General features: G+C 43.8%; 1 protein-coding gene across 1 annotated transcript in view; it reads right to left on the minus strand.

The window, feature by feature from the left end:
• Setbp1 (SET binding protein 1) overlaps nt 1-23,766 on the minus strand; it is a gene marked incomplete at its 3' end in the record, with an annotated part of 348,446 nt that overhangs the window by 311,451 nt on the left and 13,229 nt on the right. The window contains exon 2 of the mRNA XM_010616583.2: nt 16,081-16,735. Within this exon, the coding sequence (XP_010614885.1) occupies nt 16,081-16,566 (486 nt within the window). The remainder of the gene's footprint in view (nt 1-16,080; nt 16,736-23,766) is intronic.

Consider the following 23,766-nt stretch of genomic DNA (forward strand, 5'->3'; position numbering starts at 1 on the left):
GCCTGGCAGTGAAACTCTCCTGTCAGACTAATGTTGAAAGACAGATGCTTTCTCCTCTCCCTACCCCCACTGCCAGCCCCTCTTTTCTGAATGCTGCACGCACAGGGCAGCTGGGAAATAAAAGCCTCCTTTATCTGATTTTCCTGGGTAAAGGCATGGTGGGTTCAGGAGGGTTCAAGAAAAGACCATCAGACTGTAATAAGATGGGCCAAGCAAACAGGCAGACTCTAGAGCAGAGGCCACTACTAGCCACAGCAGTGGAGTGTCTTGTCCTCATTTTAGCATTCAGCATTGTAATTACCTGAAAGAATGTTACTTATTTTGTTTTGTTCCCCAAAGACAGGCACTGATTGGCTATGTTATCTTAGACAGATCACAAGAATCCACTGACCTGGGCTGTATGTCCTCACCTGCTCTGAGGATTTGCAAGGTCTCTTTCCATTTTCACTCTCTTTGTGTGTTTCCATCAAGCAATGAGAACCAATTTGACCTCATATAGTTATGAAGAATGCCTCTTGACGGTCTAAAGAGATCTTCATATAGAAGAAAGTGAAGACTTTCCTTATATCCAGAATCTGCCTCCATTACAGGAGAGTGAAAGGCACAGAAGAAAAAGGAAAAGCCCATTTCTCAAAGGGGATATTAAGGCGCTAGGAAATTTCAGTCAATTAAGTTGTCAAAGTCATAAAGATAACTAATTTTCAGTGCTACTAGAAATATAACACAGAGGAACTTCAGCTCTTGTCCTAGATTCTGACCCCTGACTTCATCCTTCCCAGAGGTGGGTGTGGGAGGGAGGAGGAGATGGAGGATTTCTGTTGTTTAATATTTGAAGGTTTTCAGTTTGACTCTGTTTAGCCAGCTTGGTCACGCTACAAGCCTAGCATAAGAGCCTTTCTGACTGTGTGCCCTACATAATCCTCTGTCCTCTATAGCCCTCAAGTGCAAGGCCTTCAGCAGCCACCAGACCCAGCACAGGTACCTACACACAGCTATGTCTTTGGGAGCTTGGTTCGTCCTTCCATTCCCAGGACATGCAATGCTCATCATGTGGAAGTCCCCAGAAGGCAGGAGTTGCAGTGGCCATGCAGTGTGTGAACTCCTGCAGCAACTGGACCTCACTTGTTTACAGTCAGTCCATAGCAAACTCAGGGAGAATGAATGGAGATGGAACAGCAGTATCTTCAACACAGAGTGGGTCACCAAACTGGTGGAGAGTATTACCTGATGACACCACTCTAAGCCTATAGACAGCCTGATCACTTTCTGTCTCTTTCCCACGCAAAACAGATTAAGGTGAGGACAAAATTACACAAAAATCAGGGCAGCAAGAGGGCTAAGGGAGAAGAAAGAAAGGGATGGGAGTTCAAGAAGACATGTGGAGATGTGAGCTAGGAATGTCTCAAATGAACACAAACAGAATACTCTGAGATTCCCTTCTCTTTCTAAGCTGAGGACCTAGTCAGAGCCAGCTCCCAGAGGCATACCAACACTGGGTTCTTTTCAGCACACACATACGTGTCGCCACAGATGCCCTCTAACATACACATGTCCAGACACCCTCTAGTTGGCAAACAAGTGAACAATATGCAAATTATCAGAAGCCAGAAAGATTTGCTTCAGTGGGGAGCCTGAACAAACAAGGAACAATTTTGCAAGTGGCCACAGATGGCTTAGCTTCTCTGCTTACAATGGACAGTAACAAGATTTGCCATAACTAATTCATTCTTTCACACCATTGCCCTGTTCCCCCACCTTCTGAGGGTGGGGAAAATTCCCCATCATGACCATCTGCATTCGTGTCCCTTTCTAACACATAAAAAAGTGCAACTTGTTCATCCACACTGTGTATGGATAGGTCCCATTTAAAGTGGTTAAAATAGGCTGAAGAGGAGATTGTGGTAGAGGAGAACATATGTTAGCTTTCCCCATCCGCCTAGTTCCCTGAAAGCATTATCTGGAGAAAGGGTAGAAAAGATTTACTGGGTCCTGTGCCAAGCTGGAGAACTCAGCAATAGGACAAGAATGAGTGGCACAATGTAGATAGAACAAGCTGGTCTAGGAACAGACAGAGAGCTGATAAGATGTAATCTAAACCTTCCCACACTACTGGTGACAACCAATTTGAAATACAGGAAGTAAAGTTTAGCTTATGTATCAAAAGAAGGTGTGTTTGAGGAATCCTCCTGTGTGTGCTCTACAAGAGACACCAAGCAGTAGGAATCAAACACTAAGGCAAGAGGATGGATTGGACCCCTGTGCATATATGCACTCTTCTTTATTCAAGGCCCTTCCACTTAGCTTTTCCTAAGTGTCAGTAAGACACTTATGAATTCTTAAGAAAAAAAATCAATGAATTCTTCAGAAAATGATGGAAGTTCTCCAAGCAGCTGGAATCAAGACGCTCGAAGCTGCTCCTTCTCGCCTCCCTGAAGGCTCTCTAGGCCTCTTAGCATGATCACAAAAACCAAGGGGGCACTTATGCCCTTCACTGGGTGCTGCCACAGGTTTAGGTTCTGCCTCTGAACCCACTCCCCTCCAAAGCTGTCTGTGCAATGATTTCCCAAAGCAGCAGCTCTGTTCATTTCCCTTAATTCTCTTCTCTCTGTTGCTGTATAGTCTCCCAAAACTAAGGCTGTCTTCCACTTCAAATTTGGTCTGATCTGCTTGCCACAATCAAGGCATACCATGAGTACTTTTTGCCCTGCACAACCACTCAAGCAATCTCCCTGGTGACTTCCTATCCTGCTCAATCTTCTACTTTCTCCAAGTTCCAGTCAAGCATTCCAGCTTCCTCCATCCTTCCCAGACTTATTCTCTAGTCACCCCCTAGCATCTGGCAAAGCGTAAGCATCATCCTTGGGCTTGACCTTCCCAAAAAGATGCCAAGCAAGTCTGTATCAACCAGCAGCAACAGCTCTGTGCTCTTCAGTGTGATTTCCGTTTTTCATCTTTGGTCATTATGCATAAGGTGGTTTTGGGTAGAGACAAAATCCTTGCTTCTGAGGTCAGTGCTCTCTCTATCCAATCATATACACTAATACCTACTGTATCATCTGGAGGATTTACACACACACACACACACACACACATGTGCAACATGGTGCTCTCACTTGCAGGCACACAGGGCCACACCACACTCCTCTGCTGAGCTCATTGGAGAAATATGAAGAGGGAAGGGCAGAGATGCCCAGAAAGCCCCCATCTCCTCATATATTTGCTTGGCCTCTGCATCTATAAGCTATGCACAGTGAACTGCAGCCCCCATTTCTGCCTATCCTTTCCTCAGAAGGACAAGCTCCAAGGACCAAAAAGTATCTCCCTCCATTAAAGAAGGTGAGCAGGAGCAGCCACTCTTCCCTGTGTCAGGACCCAGCCAGAGAGGAATATGCTGCAAGCCTAAAACAGGGAGCAAAGGTCAGCTGTCATTCAGGGATGAAGCCAGAAGGAAAGGCAGGCTTCCAGAAGGTTGAACACTCACTTCTGCCTGGAGGTGGAGAAGGGCACAGCTGGCCAGCCTGGGGCAGCCTGGTTCCCGGGACACCTGCACAGCTGCCTTTTACAAGGTGTCAACAGTGGCTTTGATACTAATGGCAAGCTGCTAGTACCTTGGCTGGAACAACCAGCATTTTTCCAAAGGTCCCAGAATGGCATGCTGGGCTTCTCTAGGGTACTCGCCATTCCTCTTCTACAGAGGTCCCTCAGAAGGTGAGGATCCCTGTTTCTCACCTCTCGGTCACCCACCTAGGTGCTGCCTGGGCCCAGCCAGCTGCTTGGGAGTGGAGAGAGGCATACAGCAATCACTGTACCCTGGCTGCCTCGCAGCCCCAGGTGGGTTACTGGATGTTTTCATGCCTCACTGCTTTCATCTATGGAATGGGAACAATAGCATCTATGATGAGCTTGTGCAGAGCTTCTGGCAGATAGCGTGTGCCAGATGTGGGCAAAGGCCTAGCTACTCTAAGTACCCAAATGGTGATCAATGCGTTCAGAGAAGCAACCCGCACAGCCAGGGTCATTGCCCAGTGATTCAAGATCCCCACAGAAGCTCACCTCTCCCATACCTCAGATGCACAGGTCATGTTCTTCAGCAAGAAACCAGGAAACTTCAGAGGCTTGACACCTGAGGCTCTTCCAAAAGCCTCCAAGGACCTCTCCTAAAACAACCAGTAGCAGCTTGGGTGGGACTCGCAGGGCAGGATGGGAACACAGGAATGGGAAGAGTTTGTTAGTAGTAGCTTTAATTTTTTTCTCTGTATTGTTTTTTGTTTTTCTGTTTTTCGTCTTCCACCCCCACCAAGGGATTAACGTGGAGGTTCTTAAACAAGGAGTCCCCCATTTACAGCCGACGGTGGCAGCTGCAACCTCTGACTATCCTGCAGAATGGCAGGGAATCGAATCAAAAAGAAAAGCAAGTGGACAACCTTTCCTCTGGGAGCATGAAACACAATACCAGCCTTTCGCCAAACCTGGCAGACACCAGCCCTGATTGGAGGTTGCCTTGGAACAAAGGGAAATTGGTATTTAAAAAAAAAAATCTTCTGAAAGCCAACTCAGCAGATGGTTTTTTCCTGGGCTTCAGGAGGGGAGTGGGGGCAGGGGAAGGATGCTGGGATAACACAACTGCCACCAGGATACAGATGACTGAGAAGTGACAAAGATGGGCAAAGAGGGCTGACCTCTCACCCTAGAATTTCACAAAGGGTGATTACACCATGTGGCGGGTATCTGGGCTCTGCGGCTCACCACTTCCAACCTGCAGCTGTTGTCCAGCAGAGCCATGTCTGGGGGCTCTATTAGGAGCCGAGCAGAAAGGCCAGGCGCTGAAGGGGACGTTGGAAGAAGCAATGGGAAAGTTGAATGTAAACCTACAAGTTTTAAAGAAAAGTAACTTCCGGTCCTATTTCCCTGTTAATGTATAAGAGCCTCTTTACAGCCATTCACTAAGATTATCTTCAGGATTATATGTAGAAGGAAAAGAAGTTATTACTAATATTTCTTTAAAGATGAGAAAAGATTGATTTATTAAAGGCAGAATCAGGACTTTAACTCAGAATCTTGAGCTTGGAATAGCCACCCTCCCCAAGCCACCGTACCTGGAGACTTGTTGAGCCTTGTGCTGACTTCTGCATTCACACTCAAAACTAGAACACTTTAAAACACCCTGTAAATTGCTTCTAGATTAGGTCACAGTGAACTTGTTACGCCACAGCCCAGTGCTGTGCCATCAGTGTGTCACTTCATCCCACGCCTTGCTACAGCTGGGAACCAGGGAGGGTTTTCCTGCAGGGAGATGGCTGGGGCCAGTCCAGGTAAGCAGCAATGAGTAAGTCTCTGGGACAAAGCTACCACACTCAAGTTTACTCACTGCCTGGGCTTAAGTGGCAGCAACCATCAGGAGAGCTGCAAGGGGTCAGATATTCTCTCCTTAATAATTTATGCAAAGCAGAAATGGTGAGATCTTTCAATGATAAATCCTGCTGCTGGAAACCAGGGGATCTGAGAATCTGAGTCCCCAGCGATGCCTAGCAATCACCTGTAATCTTAGGAAACTAGTGAAAAAACTCTCAGAGTCTGCTCCTTTAGTGCATAAAACAGGGAGGGTTTACAGCTATTTCACTGAAGTGCCCAAAAAAGAAACCAGAAAGAGATTGGCAGGAATTGGCCTGGTGAAAGTGCCAGATCGAGGTGATGATGGATGCTATTAATTTTCCATAGAAAGCATGTCTGTGACGTGCATTTTCATATGTATTTATTATGCTACCTTGGGTTTTTCCCTAAGTGTCCTGAGATCAATTCTCCCTAACAAGATCTTCTATAACCTGCACAGCACTTGGTCTGAACATGCCCTACAACTCTGTAGATCAGGGCAGAAGTTCAGTGCCTCAGCTCTGCCACAGTCTAGCTGGCTGGGAGCACAAAAAAGGTGACAGGAGAAAGATTTCAGATGTTTTTAAAGAAAGAATGCAGAATGCATTGGGTTGATGAGGCAGAAGCTGTTTTGATGAAGAAAGTACTTTCCACAGAGCTGTCTGCCCTGACAGAGAGCTAACAATAACCTGTTGAGCATCTAGGCTGGGGAAATAAAATAAGTGACTACTATATTAATAAAAGATGTAACTCCTGTCCTCAGAGAGCTTACAACATAACTGAAAAGAAAATACTTTACTTTGACAAGATACATTTATCAGCTCTTTTTTTAGACAAAGAAGGCAGCAAATATGAAGGACAAACCAGATTCAGTGATGGTTGATAGTGTTGTCCAGTGAGATTGCTCAAGACAAAGTACAGAAAAGGAGTTCTGACTGGCCGGGCATCTATGAATCACAGGTGCCCTGTTTCTGTGCCTGCGTGCAGCTCCTAGACCCAAACCAAACCACCTGACTAACTCAGCAGGAAGAAATGGGAATAATTAAAATAATGCAAAGACCTGAATTTTGACCCAGAGAATCCAAGGTTTGATGGTTTGAATGAATAAAACAGCATGTCACTATTTATATGATGAGTTTCTTCACTTCGATTTCAGTGCACATCAACAATAGCAAAGCTGCCAGGAAGCTTGTATAGCTGTGTCTTCAGCAGCAGAGGTAACAATCCCCCACACTCTGCAGACTGGACCACCTCCTGGTACCGCACTCTGTTCTGTGAGTGCTCCCCACCTACGCCCTTGAGAAGGGACACTGGCAAACCAATCCTCCCAGTACAAGAATAGGGTGGTTTGGCATCAGGAATCCAAAGAACACTTTCAGGAAGTGGAACTACTTAGGGTTTAAAGAAGATTCCTTTAGTGAACTACAAGAAAGATCTTTCTAAAACAAGAAACGCCACAAGAAGTGGAAAGTCTCCTCATCGGAAGGCTCTGATCAGCAGCCAAATACCTGCACATCAGGAGTCTTGGAAGGTACATTTTCCTCATTTAAGAGGCTGCTGCCATACAGGTGCTTGGTGGCTCTTTTTACTTTCATTGATGCCAGCAATTCTGCAAGTGACCCAACTGTGGACCCATTCCTTTCCCGTGACTCAGAGCTCCTGCCTCTGCCTTCCTCTGCCTACTGAGCTGGGGCTGGTCCAGCACCTCGCAACCTCCTCCATTATGGCCCAATTCCCTCAAAACCCAGCCATTTATTTAAATGACAGCACTCAAGAAGGGAAAGGGGGACAGTGCAAAGAAGAGACACACAACCAAACAAATCAGTCTCTACAAACTTGACCCCCAAAAGGACAAGGATGGAAGGTCTGACCGGACACTCCTATAGCTGCCTTCAGCTGCACTCTTATCCACCATGAGAATCAACTGCTTTAAGCTGTGAAAAGTGCCATAATTCCTGAGCTGGTTCCTCAGTCACATCAGTGAACTAACACAGCTGCCCACAGCCAGGCACAAAATTTTATTTGCAAATGATCATCTCTCATGGGGCAAAGGCCGGTGGTCCACCTTAAGGGACACAGCCATTGTCTGCCTCTTTTCCAGAATGTTCTACTGGCTCCTTCACCTCTTGTCCCTCACTGTGAAACCAACTAGAAACTTGCGAGAAGCAAAGCAGCTCTTCTGGGATAAAACACAACAAAAGTCTAGAAAATACAGTGAAGCGACCTGCATTTGATACTAATGATGATTATCAAGTGGCCTCTCAAGGTGGGAACTGCATGGACTTTTCATAATGTACAAAGGCCTCCATTGTTTTCACTGGTGAGGTCGCGTCTGATGGGGAACCAGGGAATCTGGCTCTGGAGGGACAGGCAGGCAGAAAGGACAAAAAACAACTTAACAACCTGAGACTTCAGAGAGGAACACCACTGAAGGTCATAAGGGTACCTTTTCTTTCTCAGAGCAAGATTTGTGGAAATTCTGTGGGAGGTGGGAAAAAGTCAAGAAACCCAGCATCCACACTTCCTGCAATATAGGATTCTGGCATTTGGGGATGGTAGCCTTAACTTGCAATCTGCTATGTCCCACGAGCAAACACATAGTTCAGACTCTTCTGCACACCTGCTGTGGCAGTGTGGGGCTGAGAGTTTGTGTGGGTGTCTGCGGCCTCATCTGTCCATGTATCTCCTGAGAACCTGGCTCTGTGGACTTCCACCCCTCCTTTGGCAGGCTCTCCCTTCAGCCACTGATTCCTCCTCCTTGGGGGAGTGCCCAGAGCCTTATAGCCAGCCTCCAAGTCAACTCACATGTGGGCAGTCAAGCTAAAACCCATTCCCCAAAGTGTCAGCCCTGTGCCAATTATAACATTATTTGTTAGTTCACTGTGGATAAACACCATCCCCCTAAAAATGCAGAGTTTCAACACCTTATGCTGTGTGCTTCTTTGTTTGATGGACAGGAGCCTAACCAGGGCCTCTGACCCAGCTCTGAGAAACTCCCTGCCGTAACCCTATGCTCCCCACCCTGATGTAGTGGGTAGAACTCAGTGCTTCCTGACCAAAGCTATGGTTTGTAGTAAACAACAAGGCAGGTGGGTAATGGTCTGGGGTGCTCCACATGTTGGACTTTGAAGGTGGGCAGTTTTTAATTTAAAATTGCAGCAGCTGGAAGAGTCAAAGCATAGGGGATGAGGGAAAGAAGGGATTGTTTCTCTTGACTTTTATTAAAAATCAGAAAGGAAATGCAGCAATCAGGGGACTTTCTGAGGGTGTGAAACTGCGGAGACAGAGAAGGGAGGGCTGCTCTGCAAAGCAAAGGGCAGCAGTGTAGCAGCCACCAGCTGAACCCCGTTTGGTGGTTCCTTTGACACCACTTTAAAGCTTTAATTTTGAGTCAGCCTTTGTGCTCAGGAGTAATCCTGCTTTGGGAGATAAATGGCCACAAAAATAGAGGATCTTTGAACCATCTCTAAATAAATCATCACGGGCAACTTACCACCACCACCACCACCAAGAAACAATGCAGTAGTGACTGCTGTACTAGCCAACACTTGTGCAGGTATCAAAAGTAAGATGTTGGCACTGTCCACATCTAGGACATTCAGCACAGCCCAAGCCTGCTGGTGCTCAGCAGCACTGCAGGGCCTTGTGGGCCGGCTCTGTGCCTGGCCTCAGGAAGTTCCTATGCACAGTCAGAAAGCAGGTAGATTCCTCTCTCAGAGCGGAGGCTCTTTCTAACATACCTCATGGTCCCCACCCAGAATTTCAGAGAAGGAGCAGACTACCCTCATCAGGGAAAGAAGAGCTATTTCTCTGAACAGAGCTCAGTTTTTTGCTGGTCACTGTGCCACATTGATCCTCAATGGCAGAGTTCTCCAAAGAACATCCCTGAGAAGAAGTCCAAAGAGGAACTGACTGCCAAGGGAATGCTGAGCCAAAGGGAAGCAGGCCAGATCAATGTTTTAAACCCCAGAAGATAGCAAATACTGGTAGGGTAAAGGAAGGAGGGCAAGAAGATGCCAGAATATCTTCACAGAATCCAAGCTTGCTAATCTCACCACATTTCAGGCTCAGCTCTGACACTTGCTGTACCACGCTTTCAAGCCTTTTGATATTTTAGGTAAAAAAGAAATAATTTGATGGTGGAACAGTGGATTTAAACAGAGGTTAAACATCTACATTTACAGTAACTGGGATTCTCAAAAGAAAGACTTGCCTGGTCAAACAGAATGACTCCTAAAGTTTCTAGTTTGAGAATGGAAATAAGGTCTTGGTGATGAAAAGCTGCTCCTGTTTTTAATTCTCTTTTTAAAAATTCTTGTTGGGATTGTTAACAGCAGAGGCAGAACAGGTGCCCGGGGCACCCAACTCCATATCCAACCTTCTTCCTCTCACTCCTTTGGCCTCACCTGTCAAATGTTCCTGCTGCACTGGGGAGACCAGTATCCAACTCCAACAGGTCATTCACCACCCTCTGTGCTACTTGAGCTAAAAAATAACCAAAGAGAACACATTCTGCACTCTAATGAATAATGTGCTGCTTAAAAAGAAAGAAAAAATGTAACTCCATAGAAAAAAATTAAACAAGAAGGGAAGTGCAGGCTCTTGTGAAGAAATGCTGGTGAGAGCTGCTCTCTTGGCCTGGTGGCAATGTCACGGAGAAGTCCAAGCTCCCAGTAGTCAGAAACACCATATCTCCAACCCCAGGACAGACGTCAAGCCTGGTCCAGCGACACAGGGAGGTATGAGCCGAGAAGGCAATGGGAAAAGTGATGGCAGGAGAAGGGCATTTGAATGGCAAGGAGGGAAAGGCTCTCTGAGACGCTCCAGGCCACCCACCAGCATGGAAGAAGGGCAGCAATGCCAAGTGCGGAGACCAGGTATATTCAGGTCATCTAAGCCCCTAAAAAGCAATCCCCTCTCACCTCCTGCCAGCAGGACCTCCACAGACTCTTGCTCACCTACCTGGGACACCAGATTGCTATCAAGAGAGAAATGTGCTACTTAGCATCCTCCAGGGAAAAGGGATAACCGTGGATTGATCAGTGGATCTTCTCACTGACAACGTTCCCAAAACGTTCCTTCTCATATCTCCCACTTTAAGCATCTCTATACCATTTCACAGGCCCCAAGCCATCCATCACCCTAGTTCAGAGCCAGTTGAGCATTCCTGTTACTTAAGTTAAATGCAGCCTTTTTCTCTATTCGTTATTCACTACTGTATGATCCAGTATCCATTTAGTTGTCTATCTACAGCACCTGAAGCACCTTTTCCTGACCCATCTGTAAGGTGTGTGGCACAAAGCAGATGCTGCCTAAGGACTAAGTATATAAAAGCAAGTCTTATCAGGCTTCTCAAGAGGGCTACACTCAGGACAGAACACCATCCTTCACAGACACCGTGAGGGCTTAGGGGCATGGCCTAGAGACACGATCTAGGGGCTTGGCCTAGGAGCTGCCAAGGACAAACCCTGAGCGTACTTTGTCAACCATGGCAAGCAATTGATGGATGTAAAGTAGAAGCCCTTGCTATTGGAGGAAATCGTTTTTCCTGATGGAGCGGACAATGAGGGAAAATTAAGTCCAAAGCAATGAACTAGAACTTGTATTTTCATCAAGAGCAAGTAAGTTTCTAATCATAATAAAAGGAAAAAAATAAGTCTTTAACTAACTGGATTTTGAAGTCCCCTTGAATGTCCTGAAAGACCTGAAATTAAGGAAAAGCATTCAGATTATAATCCCGCTACTCTAGCTAACTTGGGAAAGTGTGGGGGGAACGTTCCCATGATCCTTACCTTCCAGCGATCTTTTATTCTTACGCTGTGAAGTAACTGAGGAACTAGAACACTGCAATGCCTTTGGAGTCTTAAAGTATGGGTTTTAAAGGCAAACTTCGCCCATTCCAACTCTAACTCATCTGTAAATAAATATCTTCCCAGCAGAATTGTTATAAAGACTAAGAAAAAAGAAATAGCTAGCAGAGGAGCTAGAACATAGCTTAGAAAACTGACACTATTACAATACATACTTACATCAGAATAAAATTAGCCATTTTTTTTGCTAAAATATGCCTTTAAATTATAGCATGTAGAAATTGTATTTCTACTTGGCAAATGAGGAAACTGGGCTTCAGGAAGGTTATACATTAGATCCAAACTTACAAAGCCACTTGGTGTCAGATGAAGTCTGCCCAGGACCAAATTCTCCTCTCACTATCAAATTCAGACAGGTGTCTGATCCTGCAGACCTCAGGAAGAGAAAGGCTGCTAAACTCAGCCTACCTGAGGGCATCTTCCAAACCCTGTCCTTGCTGGAATTTTTTATGCTGACCTTTTGTGCCCAAACTTGCTGCGAGATACTCTTTTTCGTATTCTCTGTTGTTTTTATTGACTGGAATAGAAGGGAACTAGAATAAGCACACTACTGTGTCACTTACCTGAGTAACTTGAAGATGCTATAACATTGATCATCTAACAAGGAGTAATGTGAATTTGTGCAGTCCATGCACAAAGCTCTCGAGTGTGCTCTGAGCTCATCCCTCAGCCTCTACTTCCTTCCAAATACTGCTTTCACATACCATGTACGTCCATTTATCCTAAATCCCCTCCTAAAGAGTCTCTCAATTCCCTGAGTGATTTGCTGCCAAAGTAAAGCGTGTACCCTAGTTTAAAAAGTCCATGCATCTTAGAGCTAGTGACAGGGTTATTTTTCTGGATTCTTCCTCACATCCTACCAGTTAATCGACAGGTCATGTTTCCTGACCATCTACAATTCCACTCCAGTTTGGGGAGTTTGTCCTCAGTTTAAAATATGGAATAATGTCCTACATGATGCCAACCATGTACTTCACTCATCCCAAAGCTGTAGACTATGTACCACTAGAGTTAAACTAGTAGAGAATTAGCTTGTGATGTGTAAGTTATACTACTGTTTTTTTTTTACAGTTTCCTTTTTACAAAAACCAATGGAGAAGAAATTCATGTGGAATCCGATATAAGCTGTCTTTGCCTGAAGCTGTCAAATAATCACTTGAACAAAATTAATTGGTTCACTTAAAAAAAAAAAGCACATAATCTAGCACCCAATTTCTCCCAGCCTCCAAACTTGGAGGATGAGTCATTCAAAACAAAACAAAAATAAAACCCATGTTATCTTGAAACTCTGTCTTCCCCTAAGTCTAGGATTAATGAACACCACACAGTAAATAGTTTAAGCTTTGCAAGCCACAGTATCTTAGTGACAACTACTTAATTCTGCCACTGCAATGCAAAAGCAGTCATAGACAAAATGTAAACAAATAGAATTGGCTCAGTTCCAATAAAACTTTATTTATGGACAGTGAAATTTGAATTTCAAATAAGTACAATATATTTCAGAATATTGCTCTTCTTTTGATTTTCTTTCAATCTTTTGAAAGGTAAAATGATCCATTGCATGTGAGCTGAACAAAAACAGGAAAGGGACTGGATGTGGCCCAACAGTTGTCCAACCTTTGTTCAAAGTCAACACATACATTAGATGACTCCCAATCAGGAAAACCCACCAGTTGAAGAACAGGGCCTTCTTCCCATCTCTTAATGGGGCACTTGATTCCTGGGGCCACCCCCACCCCCATGAACTTCTTCAAGAGGGTCTCCTTTCATTAATAAGTGATACAGAAGATGCGATTTCAAGGTTAGATGTTAGTCTGTTACTTACAAAATGCCATCTTCATACTTTCCCTATTCATACTATTGATCACGCACTTCCTACTGGTACAAAATAAATTCTGCAAGTCTATGCCACTAAACTTTTCCATACAAATGACTGGGTAAGTTTCCATTTCCTAATGTCTAGCTTCAGTTTTTGTTTACTGTCTAGCTGCAAAGAACAGGGAAGTACAGGGTAATGTTAGTACTCTAATCCAATAGAGATCAAAGAATGTTTTTATCGTCTATCAAGTAATTGCAGTTCATTGTTGATAATTTTACTCATTTGTTGCTAGAAAGTATCAGTACTAGGTACACAGATAGGTAGGTTTCAAGGTACATCCACTCCCTACAAACGATTAAAGTTTATCCTTCTTTATGACATAGTAGTACTCCTTTGTGTATAAATACCACATTTTCGTTTAAGTAAAATAAACCAGACACACAAGATTAAATATTGTATGGTTTCTCTTATATGACAAAAATTGTGTGTGTGTGGGTGGGTGGGGTTTGTTTTTTGGTACCAGGGATTGAACTCAAGACCTTGCACTTGTGAGGCAGGTGGTGGCACCACTGAGCTAAATCCCTGGCCACAAAATATATTTATAAAGAGCAAAATAAAAGATAATAGGAAGTATGGAGATGGATCTTTTGCAAATGAGAAAGAGATCAAGAGTAGACAAAGGGGCTGGGCGTGGTGGCGCATGCCTGTAATCCCACTAGGGAAGGCTGAGGCAGGAGGATCGCTGTGAGTTCGAGACCAGCCTAAACTACATAGTGAGTTCCAGGTCAGCCTCAGCTACATAGTGAGACCCTGTCTCAAAAAAACCAAAAAGGAATTCAAAAGAGATATGAGATTACTATAATCATAAGGTAATGCAAACATATACTAATAAAAATAAGCACTCAAAAGAGTGGGGAAGGAAGAAGATACACAGTGTAAAGCAAGAGTCTAAGAATTAAAAGGTGTTGTTGTATACTCCCATGACAGTGTTATAAAATAGTCCTGTGCTTTGAAAATCAGCCCTTTGCCTTTCTTTTCTACTCCCTCCATTTTTTCAGTCACAGAAATACTTCTTGGTAAATCACATATTCAAATAAGTGATTTCATCTCTCTTTCCAGGAAAATCCTCACAGGGCACTGTGCTTTTTGGGTGAGAATGACCAGCCTAAGAAAGCCAGCCACAGAAACTGAAGTCCATTGCACTGTTCGGTTTTGAGATTATCCTTATGTCACAAATTCCACAGCTTTATTCTGGGGTATTTCAACTGGCAGGAAGTATATTTGGAAACAATGTACGGCATTCGAGAAAGTGGCACCTGATCATAAACACTTACTGTCTTTACAAGGTAGCAAATTTTGGTACACCCAAAACTGTGAGCAGCTACGCCTGACTGTGGTGGTGACTCAGGAAAAAGAGCTAGCACAAGGAACTTTTCAAGACTGCCCCCCACACAAAAAATCCCAACAACATACGAAGACCTTGCTATCTCAATGGCCAGACACAAATGTGCTCATTTTCAAAGCTGAAAATACCCAACTCCAAAAGCAACATTTCACTTTTTAAGTAGAGCTTGTTGCATTCTTTTGTATGAATCTCAAAAGTTTATACATGTGTCAAGATGACCTTGGTTTTGAAAGAACTGCAAAGTTGTAATGGGGGAGAGGAAAGCATAGCCTCTATGTTTTGGCAACAAAACAAGCCAATTTCTAAAGGTTTCTTCATGCTCCAAAATGTCAAAGTAGAGTGACCAACAGTCCTGGTTTTCCCAGAACTGCAAGAGGGCTCCTGGATGCAAGGTTTCTGTTTTTTTAAACCAAGACAGGTTTATTGGGTATTGTGGGGAGTTAAATCTCCTTAGAAAGTCTTTTCTAGCCCACGCATCTGGATTTTAAATGCAACAAATCAGCCAAACCACTTAGCATGAGGATGGACATAGTCCTACACTAAAGAATTAATGTTATTCCTAGTGGTTTTATTGAAAATGACTACACCTACCAACTACCCACAATAAACATAACCATTACATACTGCAAACATATACTAATACCAATTTAAAATTTGAAAGAAAAGAAAATGACTATATCATGGCTCAAAATGACTATACCATAGCAAATGTCAAGGAGAGAGACGAAGACTCTGATTAGCACCTACCACCTAGAATCTCAAAATTCTGTCAACCAAATGCATCTTTTGGAGCCATCCCTAGGCCCCCAAAGTTTCTTGAAAATAAAAGCTTTCTACACTAAGGCAGTCCTTTGTTATCACAGCTGAGTGTCACACATCTCCAAGAACAGAGGTTGCTGAAGCTCCCAAAATAAATTCAGTGAAACATGGACCCATTCACTCCTGACAAACACCACCAGCCACCTCAGTCAGCTCTACATATCCCCAGCTGACTTTTAGGAGGACAATGACAACCAAGTTCTTCCAATATGCAGCCTTCGAAATCCATGATTCAGGCTGATTGCTTGCCCCATTGCCTGTTCCAGTTCCATCCAAAGATCATTAGGGCTTTCGGGACATTGATCTTTCAGCCCTGTAAGAGCCTCAGTTAGTAGGAAGGCCAGGCTTTCTGGGTCAGATGAGCGATTCATCTTAGAAAGACTGACAGTAACAATGATTGAAACCAAAAGGAAGTTTTAACAGCACTTGACTGCTCTGACTGACCAGTTTTTCAACATCCCACTCCTGACTATGAGAACGGATACAGATGTCAAAAATTGTTTAAAACTTCAAACTTCTGTTAAGAGCTTAGCCGAACTATCCAACTGGCTGCTTTAAAATAAATACGAATACTCTTGAATTATAATTCTAGTAGCTATTGGAGGTGAGAAAATATAACAATCAATTTGATATTATACCAGCGTTATGCCAGAGGCATTTCTTTTGGAGGCCGTAAGTATTCCACTGAGAAGACTGACAGTTCAGAAGTAAACAGGTGATGTGTAAACAGACTTTCAAATGTCGGAGATAAAAGAGCAAAAACCGAAACCAAGAGCCTACATGACAGGGATTCCTACCTTCTTTTTGGAGTGGCTTCTTTCTTCCTCCTTTGTAGCTTTGCTATTTTTTCCAGCTCGGGACACCTTCTGATCCCCAGATTGCTTGATGGTGATCTTGATCTCAGGTGGGCAGATATAGTTCTCCAGATTCTTCGGGGGTTTCTTTGCCCTCTTTGTGGTCTGAATCTTCAGCTTCAGACTCCCCTCAGTGAAGTTGGCCTCCTTGATGGAAAACTCCTGCTCTTCCAAGCCATCGCCTGCCACCCATTTCTCACTGTCTGCATTGGAGTTGGAATCCACATCCCTTCCTGAGCCCAGTTCATCCTCCTCCTCTGGCTCCATGCGTTCTCCACCCACTGGGATGCTCTTCCCAGGTCCTGGACTGGACAGCAAAGGTTCTCCTGTACAGCCAGGAGCAGCTGGGGGCTTGGCTAAGGAGACCGGCAGGAATTCCGACTCACTCCCTCTTTGCCGGGAGCTGCTCAAGATTTCTCTGGACTCCATGACAATCCTACAGTCTTTAGGAGTTCTCAGGAGGGGGAAGGGAGACAGGCAAAAGGAAAGCAAGAAGACGGGACACCGAAAATTCCAAGAACAAACTAGTCCAGCTTCTGGGTTCAGAGAACCAGGGATGGAGACACGGTGAGGTGTTCAGAAGAGATCAGATCTGCAACTGAGAAGCAAAGAGATAATTAACTGTGGCAGGAAGGAGCATGACCCTAAAAGTTAGTTGATCTAAGTTCCAGAACTTCCTTTTCACTTATCTGTAACATCAGGAAAAAATGATGGAAAGAAATTCAACCAGCATGGGCACATCCCCAAATTGTATCACACTGGAATAGAGGGGGAAACAGACTGACACATGCCTTCATAATGGGTTGTTATACATTTTTATGACTGCAAGCCCCAAAATAAAGATAAGAGGGGCGAGTCATTCAGCTAGTAACGAGATCGAGGCTTCTTACATTGAAGCCACAGCTGGCTGAGTCACCAGCAAAACCAGCCATGACGAAAGGGAAGTCTCAAGTACTAATGCTCCGGTCTGTGGGAACCACAACTGAGTGGCTCCTTGCAGCACTTCCCTCACCCATGTGAAGAACAGTTTGCAGCACTGGTCAAAACCCCCAGCTGCCTAGGCCAAGCTTCCACTCCTTAGAGGAAGGGTACTTGTTTAGTGGACTTCTTAACTGTTCTTTCTATCTCACTTTTATTGTGCATTGTTGCAATTATGCAAAGTCTTCTCTCTGTTTCTTAAAACAAATGCAAAGCTCAAAGAAAGAAAACAAAAAGATCTCAATGGGAAATCTCATATAACACTATGATTAATGCAGAACAAACTCGAAAACATATTTCCATCAGAACTGAGAAAGATAATCATTTTCAATTATTCAGATAAAAATAGCCATTCTGGACAATTTTAATTCCTTTCTCATTCCTTACATGAAATGACATTGTGTGTAAATAGCACAGAGGGAGAGAGGGAGGGAGAGAGGGAGAGAGAGAGAGAGAGAGAGAGAGAGAGAGAGAGAGAGAGAGAGAGAGAGAATGCTACCGGCCCTTGGAGATGTCAGGAATCCCCCAAGATCTTCATCTCTGATTTTCTCAAAAGCAGAAGAGAAAAATCAGGTTCTCTCCAAACCATTAGAGGACCAGCTTCTCTGTTATACCCCTTACTAACCCCATGTCCCATTATTTCCAGTTTCTGACTCATCGTTTCAAAGTCCAAAAGGACACCACTCTTAAGAGAGAGCCTACAGCACTACAGCACTAGGGCTGCACAGAACTGGAGACATCATGTCCTCCCACCCTCTGCTACATGTCTTGTCCCTCCCAGGCTTGCCTCAACCCCTGAGCGCTCTCCATTTCTAGCAGAAGACACTGCTATACAGCTGAGGTGTCTACTTCTAAGAGCAAATGTGCCCCCAGAGAGTCCCCAAAGATGCCTTAAAAGACACATGAAAAATAGTGAAGACCTGGTACCCTGAAGTCTTCTCCCTCTGGAATCAGCACATTCTCAGCTGACATCCTGTGAAGAGGCCAGAGAGGAAGGCGGCTGAGGGCACGGGGCCTTTCTTTCCAGAGCCAGCCCAGGAACATGCACTGCTCTTGGAAACTGCTCAGCCCTGCAAAAGGCACATTTATAGCTGCTTCCACTTAGGGGAAAATCCAAAGAATACAATTTTTTCTGGAAGAGATGAGGGTGTCCCAGTGGGAGACACCTTTGCTGATGCTTTCAGCAAACCCTGAACCTGTGGGTAAACCTTTGCCTGTGGGTAAAGCACTCTCTGGGTGGTAGATGGACCAGATGACAGTGCTGCTTATTTTATTTATTACAATCTTTGCTTCATCAAGATTGATCTGACTACATGCCCAAAACATTTTAATTTTTAAGAAATCATATAGGTCTTTTTTTACTACTGACAAGTACTACAATAGCTTCTGGTGATATCAAGGTACCTTAGAACATGTTCCTGCTTCCCAAGAGGGTAGAGAGTCCAACATGTCCTTCTCAGTCTGCACACTGGAGCCACACAAATTGCAAACCATATTTTCTAAGGGTAGTAAAGTTCAAGGTTATGCCCTTTGGTGGGAATAACTGATATTATACTATAATTACCTACTCCCTACCTATAAAGTTATCCTGCAATCAGTGCAAAGGTGAGGTATAGATTGTTAAGAAATTCCTTACTTAAATCCATTTGAGCCTTCAAACCAGAGTAGGGCAATGCATGCGGTAGATATTGTATTGAAACAAAGAACTGAAATTGCAGTTGAATGGATGGGAGTATGAAGTGAAGGTATTATTAATATTAAGAGACTATCTTCATTTAAAAAGTGATTTATTTCAGAGATTCTTATATTTAATGATATAAATCATTAATTAGATGTAGAAATTTCCAAAATCTAAAACTTAAGTAGTAAGAAATCCAGAAAAAAATTAAGTTCAATTTTTTTCTTTTTTTTCAGTTCTCAAGTCAGAGAACTTTAGTTCTAATGCACAATGAAGACACTCTTGAAGTGAGACTTGAAAAACAACTCTCATCAGAACAGAATTTATATGTACTATAATAAAGGACAGAAGCACAAGGAGAAGAAAGTGTTTTCTACATGCACAGGATACAAGTTGATAGGATACAACATAGGCAGATTTGAAGGAAAGCACAAGATCTGGTTTTGATCTTGAACTCTTCGTGGGTAGCGTGAAAAGGACAAAGACAGGACAGACAGAAGGAAGAGCACACAGCAAGGTATAACTCAGGAGCACCAGGATTATGATAAGGAAACAGAAAGTTGATGTGGCTAAGGGGTGTAGTGTAAAACTGCTGAGACTTAAGGCAACAAATACAAGGTTACAGCCAGATCATGGACATCACTGAATGGCACACTTGTGAGACTGAATTTTATCTAATAGATCATGGGAAGCCATTGTAGGGTGGTCTGTAGGGAAAGGACACCATCTTGCTTTAAGAAGATGATCCAACTCTCACATCATATGCAGACATCAAAGGCAGGGAGGACATAAGAAAATCTGGCCTCCTGCTGTACTTTGACTCCAGTTGCTTGAGGACCTGAACCAGGACAGTGGGAGATTTTTTTATAATGTGTACTACGGATAAAACAGTAATGCAGTTTCAAACAGCCCCTATCTTTTAGAAACACCTCCATCCCAAGCCTTCCATATTGGTCTCATCTTAAGAGTCCAGGTTCCCAGCTCATTAGCCATCAATTCACCCTGTCTACTCATGTCAAACCTGTCTCCATGACAGCATTACATATACAGATTTCTCTCTACATTAATATTTTTCTAGACTCAGTTCTTACAGCCCCTTCCACTGATCTGTGCAATGCCTGGCATATAACTGGTACTCTTAAATGTTTGTCGAATGAAGGAATGAATGAGCAACAGATCCCAAGGCGTCCCATACCTAGGTCATGCCCAAGTCTTCATTTCTCCATGGCAACATTTTGCAAACTCCAGGCCACAGTACTCAGTCACTCCCTACTCTGACTTACACTGCACCCAGCCATACAGTTTGCCACTAAATACTAGTCCTGCACTGTTTGCTGCTTGCTCTGAGCACACAAATCTTGTTTTCATAACTTAACTTCAATTCCTTCTCGGGCTGAGGTCAGCTGCATTGTATAATGCCTACATTCACTTCAGCAGCCAGCATAGGTTTGGGCACTTAGCTGGTTTCAAGAAGTTCTCTCCGGATGAAAATGAATTCACTCCCTGACGAACTACTCCATCCCTAGCTCTGTCCACCAAGGCAGCCCCTGCCAAATTCCCTGCCTGTCCTGAGAATAATAACCCAGATTCTGGTGTCCAAATGAGCCCCTCACCTTCCAAAAATAAAATAAATAAGCTTTTAAAAGCAAAGAAACCTAACCTGTCTGTTTACTTCCCTGGCACACAAGGCTGTTGTTCTCCTTCAGCCTTGTCCCCAGCAAGTACCTGCCACCCTAACTTTACAGTTCAACTTTTGGTGAGTCTGAGAGACAACTGCCGGTCCTCTTGAGAAGCAACCATGTCGGCACACACATGTGAACACATGCACACACTCACATACTCACAGAACTGGGGAAGCCAGGCAAGGTGAAAACGCTTTGCCTTGTCACATTCCAGCAGTGTGAGACTCCTCCTGAGGGGGCAGCACACAATGGACACTCTGTACTTGGCGAAGGCCTCCAGTCGGAGAAAAGTTAACCCTATCGTGGCTGCCTGCAGGGATAAGGTGGGGGGACTGGAACAATAAATCTGCTTAGGAAATAATTTCTCAGCATCCCCAAGGAAGCAAGGTTGAGGGAGAATGGGACCTTGGAAAGAATACTGGGACACCAGCATACAAACTTGTTCTCTACACCTGGCTCTGCCATTCACAAGCAGTGAGATGCTACACAAGCCACTCTGAACTCAGAGTTCCTAATCACACACTTTACCCAACAATAAAGGGAGGAGGGCAGATTCATTGTCTCCTCCATATTTGACACTCTTGTGGCTTTATTCTGCTCATCACAGACCTATAGGAACACTGCACATTGTATTCTCATTGTTGGAGCGTATAGCATTATTTCTCTAAGTGGACAGGGAGAATCTTGTTCTAGATAGTCTTCATATCCAAAGGACTCCCAAAGAATATATCCCTCCAAACTTTGCAAGACGGGAGATGCCTTTTCTAGTTTAAAACACACTCTCCATCTTCTACCTGGGGAACTATTACTTATCCTGGAGCTTGATGGAAAACAAATTCTCAATACCTATTTGTGGAATCAAGGCTCAGTGAGGTTAGTAGGGTAAGCACTCTAGCTTTTCAGGTTCTTCCTGGTGCTTCTGAAGAGCTAGAAGTTGACAACTAGTGTGTTATCCATTATCTGGTCAGTGGGCTTATCACTACCTTTGATCAACTATTCTCTAAGAAAAGTATTTGCCATTTACAGTAGTTCTGAGTCTCCTGAGAATAGGACTCAGTTGCATTTTATCCATCCGTGACACTCCAGGGCTCAGCACAGCTTCCAACACATAGCAGGTGCTCCAGAAATGCTGGCTGACTGAATTAATAGATGAAAAACGCAACTCCAGCTGGGCTTCCAGAATCATCCACCTCCCTTGTATGCTTGGCTCTTGGGACACCATCCACGCGCAGTCCACTGTCACCCTGACTATTGTCTTCTAAAGGGACAGTATGGTAGAAACAAAGTCCTTGACATAGCAGGTGTCAAAAGGTGTGAATTCTGGGCCTCATTCTGCCTCTTAGGAGTCCCCAATTTGGCCTCGGTATCTCATCAACAAAATGAAAACACAAGTCTTCCTGATCTCCCTCACTAACATAGTTTTTATTTGATTTTTTTTTTTTGTTACATGAACTCTTTGCTTCTTATTTAAAAGTAAATTTAAAAACAACACATATACCTCCCAAGATCTTAAAGTCAAACACTTACAAGTCCAGGAAGAGTCCCTGCTTTGCTGCTGCCCTTTTCCAACACCATTCCTTCCCATGCTGCTCCTCACCCTTGATTCCCCTGGGCTCCCTACTGTAAGAATCCTCATAGCACCAAGCATTCCTTCCATCTTTACAGGTAGAAGACACAGGCTGCACTCTATAATTCTCAAGTTAGAACTTACTGGCTCAAAACACTCGAATATCTTCGCACATTTATAGTAAGAGGAGAAAACAGTTGGACTGACTGGTTTTCCTTTGTAGGCACTTTGATTTCTGCTTTTGTAATTGCAGATTTTCTTTCTCATTGTGTTGGAATTTTATTAATCACAAAGTGAGCATAGTGTGTGTTTCCCTCCCCTTAATTTTCCTGGAACACCACAAGTCTGCTGGATATGCAGATATAGGTTCCTTCTAGTTCAGAAATATCATTTTTTATTTCTCCTTTATTTATTCCATTCAATGATTTGACTCTTAAGTTTTTTTCTCATAATTCTTAGTTTACAACTCTCCTCTCTGCTATCTGTTTCTATTATCTTCTCTCTGATTTTCGTTCTTTTGCCTTGTGGGAGAATATATCCTAATCTGTCTTCTGTAAGGCCAAGTTAATTGTGTTTTACATGTTCCCTTTGCCTTGAGTTCACTGCAGATTTTTAATTCTGCAATTGCCCATTTTATGTTCCTATGATCTTTCTTGTCATTGTTCACCCTTCTTTAAACTGCTCTGCCTTCTTTTCACCCCAGCTTGCTCCTCCTGGGTACCTTAGACTCCATTCTACTGATGTGTGTTTCTCTCTATTGAAGATGTCAGGCAGAGTTTGGAAATTTTTACTTTGCTGTTGTTATATTTAATCCCATTTTATTCTGCCTTTTGTCTTGTTTAGTTTTCCCCCCTCAAGCCTCCTATTGGAATGTCCCCTAACTCACTCTGATGGAGAGTCATACAGAGAAGGACTGGCCACAGAGGAGTGACTGGTCTGCCTTGGAGTAGGCTTTGCATCCATCATGAAGCCAGCCAAACCCTCCTGGGTTGCTGTCACAAGGGGTTGCCTGGGTTCTAGACAACAAAGTTGTGCTGAAGCCCAGTCCCAGGGGTGCGCAGGGGCCCACACTATGTCTCTCTTCCCAAATGCACATTCAGTGGCATCAAGTCAGGGTTTTGACTACACCACAGGAATCGACAAACTACAAATCAGAGCTTTAATGAAAAATCTGGAGAAGGGGATGTTAAACATACACAAGAAGAAAACTGACAGCTGATTTTCACCTACTACTGTTTGGCTGAAATAGAAGGGGATTCTTCTGCTAGATTGTTTGAAGCTTGGAACAACTAAGATCCACAATATTATTATGACAACAATTTTTTTTTTTAATCTCCCTCGGGACTCTTTTGGAAGCAACATCTCCGCCCAGAAGTCATTGCCATACTGTCCTCTCTCCGCAAAACTCCTCCCTCTCCAATCCTGCCCTTTTGTTTTTTGAGAAGTATAGCCTTTGACAATGTGATTTAGGGAGGGGACAGTCTTCAGCTGTTTTTATTAAAGCTGGCCATGCAGTAGACCCAGAGGTTGTCGATTTTTGTAGTTGACGGAAATGGTGAATTTCATTCTTTGCATTTGTGTGTTTTGCTCTGTTTGTTTGTTAGGTGGGGATCATCTCTGGAACCCTGTGCATGCTAAGGAGATACTCTACCACTGAACTATATCCCCATGCCTGGAAATTGTGACTATCTGATCTGGTAAGGGAAAGTGGTATAAAAGGATGA

Source organism: Fukomys damarensis, unplaced genomic scaffold (genome assembly GCF_012274545.1).
Source record: "Fukomys damarensis isolate Sample0158 unplaced genomic scaffold, DMR_v1.0_HiC HiC_scaffold_30, whole genome shotgun sequence".
In the NCBI taxonomy this organism is placed as follows: Eukaryota; Metazoa; Chordata; class Mammalia; order Rodentia; family Bathyergidae; genus Fukomys; species Fukomys damarensis.